The sequence below is a fragment of the Epinephelus lanceolatus genome, chromosome 20 (genome assembly GCF_041903045.1).
Source record: "Epinephelus lanceolatus isolate andai-2023 chromosome 20, ASM4190304v1, whole genome shotgun sequence".
NCBI classification, from domain to species: Eukaryota; Metazoa; Chordata; class Actinopteri; order Perciformes; family Serranidae; genus Epinephelus; species Epinephelus lanceolatus.
The window spans coordinates 25,032,579-25,044,227 of NC_135753.1; the positions used below are offsets into that span (position 1 = coordinate 25,032,579).

At 44.3% G+C, this 11,649-nt stretch overlaps 1 protein-coding gene across 1 annotated transcript in view; it reads left to right on the forward strand.

Moving 5' to 3' along the window:
* mllt10 (MLLT10 histone lysine methyltransferase DOT1L cofactor) overlaps positions 1-11,389 on the forward strand; it is a 52,295-nt gene extending 40,906 nt beyond the window's left edge. The window contains 10 exon segments of the mRNA XM_033639120.2: positions 2,388-2,505; positions 6,146-6,224; positions 7,377-7,570; positions 8,696-8,715; positions 8,717-8,846; positions 9,073-9,128; positions 9,389-9,690; positions 9,985-10,005; positions 10,286-10,373; positions 10,624-11,389. Coding sequence (XP_033495011.2) covers positions 2,388-2,505; positions 6,146-6,224; positions 7,377-7,570; positions 8,696-8,715; positions 8,717-8,846; positions 9,073-9,128; positions 9,389-9,690; positions 9,985-10,005; positions 10,286-10,373; positions 10,624-10,899 — 1,284 coding nt within the window. The 3' untranslated portion in view covers positions 10,900-11,389.
* Positions 11,390-11,649: the final 260 nt, after the last annotated feature.

Consider the following 11,649-nt stretch of genomic DNA (forward strand, 5'->3'; position numbering starts at 1 on the left):
ACCTCCCCAAATACCACGCTCTGTCTCTGTCCACCCAGCTCCCATTTTCTCCCGTGTCCACTTACCACCTCTCTTTCTTTTTCTCACACACACACACTTTCTCTCACCCTCGACCTTCCTACTCTCCGTCCCCATCCATTTCTCTTTTTCTCCCTCCGTTGTCCTGTGATGTAATGACATCTGACAAGCACCACAGTAGGGATGTAGGGGTAGATGGAGGGAGGGAGGGATCGGGGCAAGTGTGTGTGTCTGTATTTGTGTGTGTGTGTGTGTGTGTGTGTGTGTGTGTGTGTGTGTGTGTGTGTGGAGGGGGTTGCACTCATGTCTTGAATTGGCTGGCCTGGCCTTCATCTTGCCCCACTCCTCTCTGTTCGGCACATATTCTAGAGCACGGGAGGCCCAGGGAAGCACAGGATATCACGCTTGTTTGCAGCATGTATAGATGAGTTTGGGCCATAGCTGTGTTTGTTTGTACGTGTGTGTATGTGTGTGCGTGACGAAAAAATAGACAGAAAGAGAGCAGCCGGAGTGAGAGAGACTTTAATAGAGAAAGAAATTTTTTTTTTCCCTTCCCGTCGGTCCGGATTGTTAAAAACGTGTGTGTCGGTTTGTTAAGTGTGATGCTCGCCTCTGGGCATCTGGGACACACACACACTCTGAATCCAGTCTGCAGAAATTACGCAACTATAGAAGGACGCCAACAACAGGCTTCCTTTAGTGTGTGTGTATGCGTGTGTGTGTGTGTGTGTGAGTGACAGAGACCATTTGCTATTTTCAGTCCGCTAGCAGACTCTCGACCTACTGTTATTGGCTATCAGCCCAGGACAGAGAAAGGGAGTGCAAGAGAGACTTTGAATGAAAAATGAATGAAAATGAAAAATGAATGTTGATGGGAAAGGGGGCAGGATTATGGCACCGAGGGGAGGAGGAGGAGGAGGAGGAAGAGGAGGAGGAAGAGGGGAGGAGGAAGGGGAGGGGGGTCCAGAGAGAAATCTGAAGTCATTTCAGTGAGGGTGGAGAAATGGACGGAGGGCACAGGATCTTTCCTTGAATTTAACATTTAACAGTGATGGGAATTTCCAGGAAGTTTTCCAAATTGAATTATTTTAGACGCATTACTTACATGAATTTGTAAAAGGAGATTACGGCCTTCTGCTTTTTTCCCCCAGCGTTCATCTGAAATCTCTTCAGAACAAATTGTAGAAGAGCAACTTGCGCTGACTTCACTAAGTTTTCTGTTGCATCACCTGCGTTGGTCGTAGCCTTCTAACCAAAGCAGTCAGCCATTTTGTTCTTTTAGGTAGACCTGATTCCCCTCCTGATACTCCGCCCTCGCTGTCTTCCGTCTCACCCCGCCCCACCCTTCACTCCACGGTCCTTATTTGGGAAATGCCTTAATTGGATTAAACTCTATGCATCAGAAACACTTTGTCAGCATGTCAGCGTACTGTCAGGGTGTCGAAGCACTCTGTGTATGTTGCTAACAGAATAATGAGCCGGGGATCCATAATAAATCCTTGTTTTTGTACGTCACATGATAGTGAAGTGTTGTTAAAACCACATTTACTGGCAGGTTTTTTTTACCTTTCAAATGTGGCATGAAATAATATGTAGATGCTTTGTGAGGAAGCGGAATCAATAGTGGCGAGCAGAGAATTTAAGGATCGATCAGATTGATTATCAGCTTTGTATTCAGGCTCATTAAATGTGTAATAACATGTCAGATAGACCTCCCTAAAAATTGAATACAAATAAAGTACACTGTAAAACATACACCGAAGAAACTGATTTAAATATCAGCTCACTAACTCTAATTCCCCCCTCAGATGACATCGCTTTGCTGTTGTTCTGGAAAGACATTAGTTACTTTAAAAATAAATATGTAGTGATAAAACAATGGACATGAAATCAACACTTTTGATAATTAAGGAGGCATTCAGGTCACTTATCAAGCAAAAACACTTTTATTTCTCTCCTTTTTTTACTGTTAAAATCATCAATTCAATTAATTTGTGTTTATAATTTAATATAATAGTTAATTAAGTTTAATTTAGTTTAATTAAATGAAACATTATTGTAAATACTCATGCATATTGTAGAAGTGATTGAACACTTGAGGCATAACTTGTTCATTTCTAAAGGTTTAAAAATTTTCCTGATAGCCACACAGTTATAAGACGCTAAGCTGCATTGTGGGGAGACTCCTGGTGCACGTCATACTCCTTGCTCCCCCTTTGTTTCCTGTCCATCTCCAAACTATCAACAAAAATGTCAAATCAAAATAATTATCTTTTAAGAAAATTGCCTAAAGTGACTTGTAACTAGAGTCTGAGTCACAGTGCAACATGGAGTTTTGTGTCTTATCCCCTCTGTGCTTGTGTCCACAGGTGAGTGGTCTGCCAGGGTCCGTCTTCAACCTCGCTCCCTCCCACATGTTCGGCAACAGGCTCAATCCCAACTCTGCAATGGCCGCACTCATCGCCCAGTCCGAGGCCTCGCCAGCAGGTATGGCAGCATACCTAATGTGGCTGTGTGTGTGTGTGTGTGTGTGTGTGTGTGTGTGTACGTGTGTGACAAATGTATGCATGTGTGTTGGAGAGAGAAAGAGAGGGAGATAATGGATAGGTCACGCCCCCTCGGTCCCACAGAGAGGTCAAGGGTCAGCACTCGTGATATCTTCAAGCTCCTCCCACTCAGCTCCGGTTACATGCCGTGATTGTTCGCCCTCTCTCGCACGTCCTCTCACAAATACAGCACATTGGCTCACAAACACGATTAACATGTCGAACATAGAGCTGTAAAATGTGGTCGAGGACTGTGTGGAGGTGGCGGTGCGACGGTGCTGCCTTCAGGAGCTCCCGCAGCAGAAAATAGGTGGTTTGTTGTGTGTCCGCTGCAGAGGAGCTGATGGAGGAGTGAGACATGGCTTTAGTAATCAGAGTAGTCACTTCCTGATACAAGACATCCGGTTGAAGAGACAGGAGACACGAAAGGAGAGTAGGAGAGAGTTAAGAGTGAGGAGGAGGAGGAGGAGGAGGAGGAGGAAGGTAGGTAGTTCCTGCTGCTGGTCAGCAGTCATCAGAGCCAGATCCACCCTGACCTGTGGGTCAGCTCACTAATCAGGCTGAATGACAGGGGGCCACAGGGCTCCGTGTGCGTGTGTGTGTGTGTGTGTGTGTGTGCGCACATCAGATAGAGACTAAGCAGGTTCCTCTGTGTCAACACAAGCAAGCTTTGTGTAATGCCCGAATAAAGAAGTTTAGTTGCAGAGGATATTGTTGTCACACCTTAGCAGCAACTTTTTAATAAGAAAAACTTTAGATTTTATATCAGATAAATGTTATATTTAATTAAATAAAGAGTAGAATTTTAAATATGTGTGGGCAATAATACGGTAAATTAACATACTAATGAAAAATGTGTATGTTTAGAGTAGAGTTTGATGTTTGACATGTTTATAAACTTATATATTGTCATGTTTTAATCTCGTCTAATGTCTATTGTACTGGTTATACCTGTGGTTTAATGTCTTGTATCCTGTCACTGCCTCTTAAGGAGGTCGTCATCATAAATGATACTGGATTTCTGCTTATTTATCTAGTTAAATAAAATATTTATGATCAATTTCTCAGCATAAATGTCACATGTTTGCTAATTCCAGCCTCTCAGATGTGCATTTATATCATTGTATATCATTTTTCGAGTATCTTTAGTATCATTATCAGTTAGTGTGCAGGTGACTGCTGATCAATTGAGGTGAAATATACGTAATGTGTTCTCAGATTCCAAAGTGCCCTCCGCAAATGTCTCATTTTGTCCAAAGTAAGCCAAATATTTTAGTTTACGGTGATTATAAAACAGGAAAAAGCCGAAAATCCTCACATTTTTGCTTCAAAATTGACTTGATTGATTGATTGATCATGAAAATGGTTGCTAATTTATTTCCAGTCGATTGACTAATAGATTAATTGACTCATCGTTCAATCAATACTGAAACTCATTGTTATGCAGCCGTCTTTTTTCACCTTAAAGTCATACCCTCAGCGGCGTACAGCACGTGTGTACAGCCGCACAAGCGCGAAGTCCTGTTTGTGAACCAGTAAGGGTCATGTGAGCACAAACGTGCAAGGTGTGCGCGTGTTTGTATGCATGTAGCCTGTTTACTTTGGCAGCCGTCTCTCTTTGCTTTTGAGTGTCTGGAGGGAGGTGCCAGGACGGAGAGGGTTATGAGAGAAAAAGGACTTGAAAAAGAAGGCGAGCGCGGGACTAGAGTGGTGACCTGGTGGGGGTAAAAGCTGGGATTGACCGTCTTAAGTAGAGGGGAGTTTGTGCGAGTGTGTAAATGCAGAAGTGTGCATTTGCGTGTGTGCATGTGTGATTCATTACTCTCACTGAGGAAAATGAAAAGAAGCGTCTGGCCAGGGGCCCAGAGGGAGGAGGTAGAGACTCTCACAGAAGGTAGAGGGAGAGACGCACATGCAGTTACAATGAAGGCTCGTGTGTGAGAGAGATACAAAGGAAGAGAGGCGAAGTTTTGGAGGTTGCAGAGGCACAAGTGTTACAGCACGTTCACCAACACAGGATACATTTCAAAATGCTTCTCTCTTTGTTTTGTCTCTGTTTTTCTCACCCAAAACTAAGCTCTGCAGAAACAGTCTCCCGGAAAATACCTCGATATGTTTTAGTGCAGTTGAGGACAAGAGAGCTTTCAGAAAATGATGTACTGCGAGTCTAGTCAGGAGCTGAATTAGACTTCAGAGAGGTTTGACTCACTGTAAGATATTTCTTTCCAATAAAAGAAATCCAAAAAGACACATTGGGATTTGAGGACCTTCAATAACAATCACAGATGTAGAACATATGAAAATCCATTACATTTAACCACGTGTTACAGCAGGATTCATCAGTTCAAAGTCATGTTTATAGGAACTTCTCATAAAATAAATAAAATTCAGCAAGTACGGAGCTTATAAAACAATGTTAAATGTGACGCTTTAGAAGTTAAAGAGGGCCCTAAAAAGAACAGAAGTGTTAAGACAACATTTTTATTAACCCTAATTTTAGATGTCATTATAGCCTAGAGCTGCAATAGCTGTCGAGTATTTAATCAACCGGCAACTAAACTGATCATTATTAATTGGTTTGAGTAATTTTTTATGGGGAAAAAAGTAAAAATTCTCTGATTCTAACTTCTTAAATGTGATTATTTGGGGTTTCTTTACTCCTCCGTGACAGTAAAGTGAATATATTTGGGTTGTGAACAAATCAAGACACTTAATATAGACTAAATAACTATTAATCAAGAAAATAATCGACAGTGTAATTGACAATAAAATTGCAGCACCATAGCTGATCACTCGATACTGTCATTAAGCTGTATTTGAATTTTGAGGTCATATTCATAAGGCACAATCAGATAGCTGTTTTCATGTTTTGTATGTTATCTTGTTATTTGACGGCAGAAACGGGATAAAAATATATGAATAAGAATGATTAAATCATGAGTTTGGCTGCAACTAGTGATTATTTTTATTGCCAGTTAAGCTGTAGCTTATTTTCTCAGTTAATCAATTAGTTTTTGGGTCTATAAAATGGTGAAAAATGTCCATCTATGTTTCCCAAAGACCGAAATGACATCTTCACGTCTTGTTCTGTCCACATCCCAAAGATATTTATTTTACTGTCACAGAGGAGTAAAGAAACATGAACATATTCACATTTCAGAAGCCGGAGTTAGAGAATTGGACTTTTTGTTTTATGAAAAAGTTACTCAAACCAAACCAATAAATTGATTATCAGCTGACGACAAATCGATGAGTTGACTAATTGTCGCAGCTCTAGTTTAAACACAGTTCGGTGATCCTGGAGCACAAGGGGGCACAGGACGGACTCACTCCTCACCAGATGTTGACTGTGATGCTCATTTATGTTGTTTGCCCACCAAAATAAAAACAAAGAAGAAGAGATTTACCTTACCTCTTATGTCATTGTGCAGGTGTTTTAAGTGTGGACAGATAACTTAGCAAAAATGACCGGAAAATGTTAGTGTGGACGCACACACACAAAGTGTTGGTAACTTCAGCTGGCTTAGTGCGAGCTTAGATGTACAATTGATTTTTGTGTGTGTGTGTGTGTGTGTGTGCAGATCAGGAGGTGGGAGACGGCAGCAGCGGCGTCGGAGCTCAGGGCTTCTCCATAAGAGCTTCTCCCAAGACCACCCCGCGGTGAGTACACACACACACACACATGCATTCACAGATGCTCCCCCCCCCACCCACCCACCCACCCATCCCTCCCCATTTACATTCCTCACTGCCCCCCCCCCCCCCCCCTTCTCCTCCTTCACCCATCCCCCCTCTCTGCTTTTCCCTCTGCTGGCCCCTCATCTCCTCTCTCTTCCTCACTCCTCACACACACACATGCACACTCTCCTTTTCGCTCTCACCCCTACAGGCAATTCTCGCTCTCTCAGCCAACGATAACTTGTGTTTTTGAAGGTGGTAACCATCCTTCAACTCCAGTTAGTTTTTATTTTTTTTTTTTTTTTTTTTTCCCCCCCTTCCGTGGGTATAATCACACATGGACGGACAGTCTGATGATTTTCTGCATCTCCGTCATCTGGGAGTGTTTGCAGGGATCTGTCAGGATGGGAATATTGATGACACAGATTTGTTTGTTTCTGCATCTTTGTGGGATGGATGATTTCATTTGATGAGGTTGGTGCCAGTTGTCATTATTCTGGTTATTTATTTTTGACATTGCACCTGTATTATTTCATATCGTGCAGTTAGGGAGCATCATTTGTGTGTTTTAAGAAGATGGTGACAGATACATTTTGATTTTTCTCTTGAAAGCAGCACATTTAATGAACACCGAGAGGACATTGTAGTGAAACAATTTAATGTCTTCACATGAATTTAGTTGACACATTTTTTAAGAATAATACTGTGACATTGACACAAATCTGAGTGTGTTTAAGTTTGCGCTGGGATTCAGAAGTGGAAAAATCTTGCCACGCAGCTCTCTGTGTCCCTCATCTCCCCTCGTCCACACTCAACAGATTGTCTCCGCGCACACACACACACACCAAGATTTATCGCATCAAGACAGTCCACTTCCCTCTGTCTGTCTGTCCCTCTCTTGCACGTCCTCTTTCTTCCTCTCCGTCTCTCCCTCTCCGTCCCTCTCTCCGCCTCACACACACAGACAGAAAGCCTGGCCCCTTTTCATTAGAGGCCACTGTAACAACAAATTGATGTAGTTTTATAGCCAGCAGTGTCTATGTTTGTCTGACGTTTATGTTGGGTCGTTAATCTCCCCATTGACCTCTCTATCTCTCCCTTTTTATCCATGCTCCCTCTCTCCCCGTCGCTCAGCTCTCCCATTGGTGGCCTGCAGATCCGCTATGACTCCTCGGGGTCGTTGCCGGGGCCGGGGCTGGGGTTGCTAGGGGCGGGGGGAGGCGGCGGGGAGACGCTGCCCCTGGTGGCCACCAGCATAGAGCAGCTCCTGGAGAGGCAGTGGAACGAAGGACAGAGCTTCCTGCTGCAGCAGGGAGCGCAGGGAGACGGTGAGAGGACACACACGCTCACACACACACACGGCTGCGTATCATTTTAGATATTTTGATGCCTTACCCTGATAACTGTCTTAATTTAACTACAGAAGACAAACTTCTCAAAACCTGTACCGAGGTTTTACACCCAGCCCCACAGCTGATCGTTATTTCCACCTTGTCCTTCTTCGCCACGTTTTTCTCCTCTGATTGATTGATCCATCGCCCTTTTGCCTTCCAGCTGATACCGCTTGCGTGGTCTATTGCTTCCTCTTTTCAGTCGTTTTCTCACTTTATCTAGTGTTGTCGATTATTGACAGTTATCTGCCGGTCTGAACATCTTGTCTGGGATCTATAAAGTGAAACTAAAAAAGGGATGGTTGTTAGAAAGGTCAACCTTCGTCTGGACTCAGGTTCAAGTTCCCGTGCGTGCAAATCATCCTGTTTTTTTGTGGGGCGTCTATGGCCCGCATGTCGGAAGTATTCTTGGGCAAAATACTGAACCCCAAACTTGCTCCTGGTGGCTGTTCGATCGGTGTATGAGTGCGTGTGAATGGCACGTTACATGATGGCCTCAGCCACCAGTGTGGGAGTGGGTGAATGTGACTTGTAGTGTAAAAGCGCTTTGAGTTGTTCTAGAGGACAATTGGAAAAGCGCCATATAAGTGCAGACCATTTACTTTTTGTCACCGACTTGTCCTTGTTGCTGAGTCTGCACAGGCACCAGGGTCACTGCTCTGTAGCTGATCTTGACCTCTGACCTCCCCATGGTGTACATCTGTCTCATCAGTCACTGGGTGTTTTAACCAAGAGGTGTGGAGGCTTAGCAGAGGTGCATGGTGTTGCATTAAGCAAGAACTGGGCTTTCTTGCTTGTGAAAAGATCCCAAATATACAAAACGTTCCAAATTTGAAAAGCCTGTGTCGACCTCACACTGCAACAGGATGAAATTTATCATCCCAAATTTGAATACAAGTTTTCTTTTTGGACAGAAGTAAATTGGAAACTCAGTGCAAAGACATTTACAAAATATTTTTTATTTTAGCAGGAAGCAGGAAGTGCTGTCGCTTCATTACATCCACTCTGATCGAATCAATCAGTTTTCTCTCCCTCATCTTTCTCTCTCTCTGTGCCTTTCAGTGGTGGGCATGTTGAAGTCCCCTCCACCAGCTGCAGGAGGAGAACAGGAGGCTGGAGGAACAGATCAAAACTCTAACCATGAAGAAAGAGAGACTGCAGCTCCTCAGCGCCCAGCTATCAGTGCCTTTCACCCCCACCACGGCCTCCTCCGGTACAAACACATTCTCAAGTGTGAACATTTATTGCGTATATGTGCTTCATATGATTTTGAATGGAATACCCTACTAAACAAGATATTTGACGACGTCACCTCGGACATTTTTCCCTATTTTTCTGCCATTTTACACACAAAATTATTGTAGATTAAGACATGATCAGCAGAATTATTGATGAAGTGAACACAGAGAGGATTTAACCTGCATTGATTTGTGTTGCAGATGTGAAAGGAACTCATCTGGGAGGCACTGACTCATCTCTACCCGTGGCAGCTCAGGTAACAACACACACCCTACACCACAGAGTTGAGCGCTACATTACAAGACGGAGCGGTGACATATCATTCATGTAATAATTGAATTAGTTAAGGATCAGCGATACAAGCGTCAGATGATAAAGTTTAGTTATATCAGGTTATGTCATTGTTTTACACCTCATTACACAGTAAATCACTTTACATTTGTGATTAAGTGTATATAATGAAAAGAACGCTGTCGTTGACTTGTCATTAACGGTTTCTGTCTCTCTCTCTCTCAGGACGGTGTGTCATGTGGTGGCCACAGCAGCAGTGGCTCCACCTCATCTCTCTCCACGCCTCCCTCCGTTTCCCAGAGTCCGCCCCAGCCTCAGCTGAACGGGGTCGCCGCTGTAGGGACGGCCCCAGCCGGGCTGGGTGGGGTGGCGGGGCTGATGGGCGCTCTGGGCGCAGGTAGCGCTCTGGGCATGGGGGGGATTGTCGGGGCGCTGAATGGGGTGATCCAGACGCCGGCGGGCACTGCCAGCCCTCACACACACACTACGGGAGCAGCTACGGGCGTCACGTTGCCTGTTAATAACAGGTAGGTCTGACAACTGCATTTATTATCCTGACATTTTATAATGATAAGAAAACTTTCGGTGGTGTCGTATCACCCACACAAACATATCCAGTAACTGTCAGTGGATTAAAGGTCTCTAAATGTGTTCCAGTTGTCAAACGTTGTTGAGATCTGTCAACACATCTTACAGCTCTGAAAACACCACAGTCTAATCTGATCATATCTAATGTCAGGGTACATACATGTCTGGCAACCTCAAGATGACTATTGCGTCTTCTCTTTGTTTCCTTTTGCTTGCGTGTTGGATTGTTGCAGCTCAGCAACTAGTAAAAACAGGTGAGACAGAAGCGTGTCCAGCGTCACAACAACCTGTAGCTGTTTCCTTCAACGTCCCTCAAGTCTGTCAGAAGAGATTTAGTGACGATGTCGTGCCGCATGTTTTGTGTGTGTGTGTGTGTGTGTGTGTGTGGTTTTGTGAATTCATACCCCCCTTTGCAGTATCACACTCTCATAAATCTTTGTTTTGAAGTTGTGTATTAAAATGTGTCGTGCTCAGAGCTGATAAGGAGTGTTTATTGTGTTTGTCTGACCATGAGTTGTGTTTCTGTCTCATCAGTGCCGCACGGCTCGGCCTGCTGTCTGAGCAGCAGAGATTCCTCCTGCAGCATCAGCTCCAGCAGCTGCTGTCCTCACAGCCTTCAGCGGTACGACACACACACACACACACACACACACACACACACACACTGAGCCACAGTTTTCCTTTGGACAATGGCTTAAATCACTGAGCTTATTAACTCATCTTTTTTTCTGTTTCTTCCGCTCCTCCTCTCGCTCTTTTCTATCCAACTCTCATTTCTTTATTGTCTTAAACTTTTCCTTTCTCCTCCTTTTCCCTCCCATTTCCTCCTCTTTCTCCCTCTTTGCCCCTCCTCCCTCCTCTCCCTCTCCCAGGAGCAGCAGCAGGTGTTGTTCTACCAACTGCAGCAGGACCTCCAGCACCTGCAGTCCCTCTCCTCCGCTAACCAGATCCCCTCCATCCCACTCTCCTCCGCTCAGCTGCCCATCAACAACCTGCTGCCCAGCGCCCAGAGCCAGGGCCAAGGCGCCATCACCGCCAACCCTTTCCTGGCGCTGCAGCACGCACACGCCGACACGCACGCCTCGGGGGCACAGAAGCCGCGGCTAGCTGAGAAGGCCGTGGGCGTCGCAGGGCAGGAGAAGACATGACGGCAGATGCTCTTTATTTTTTTTGGTTGTTTTCTTTTTTTTTAATAAATATGCAGAGTCTTCGGGAGATCAGCCTGTTTGTCAACTTTGTGGTTCAGTGATGAGAACATTGGCAGCAGAGAGATCTGTGTTCCTGGTGGATTTTTCTTTCCAGTGGTCGACTTTGTCAGGTTTATTTTGCAACTCTTTCAGGTTACAGTCTTAACTAAACATTTTGTTTTCATTTGTACTATTTATGTCCATCCAATTTTAATGTTTTTGTTGTTTTTTTTTAGCTGTAGTGCTGCTTCGGGTTCTTATTTGTTACTGAGGTAATGATTTTCATTCGGTATCACTGGTAGCAACTTAGTGTGTTAGTGTCGGTAAATAAGCACATGGTGTGTTGGTCAGGTCGGCTCCTCAGAAACCTTTTCTGTCAGTGAGTTTCGCTCAGTTTTTTATTGTACACTCTCATCATTCTGCTTCTTCACGTTTCCTCTTGTTGCTGTGTCGTGTTTTTGCATCTTTTCCGTTGTCTCCACATTTCTCTCGCTGCTTCTCCATCCTCCACGCCAACAGTCCCTTTCAGTCTGGTCTCTCTGCTGTCTCACTCTCTCAGGGGCCTCAGCTAACCAGAGTCGTGCACTCGACGCACAAGCTAGCACACACACACAACTACAAATGTAAAAAGAATAGCAGAAATACATGAATATAAAAACTACACTTCCCCACCACAGGACTTAACAGTAGCAGATGTATGTTTGACATCTG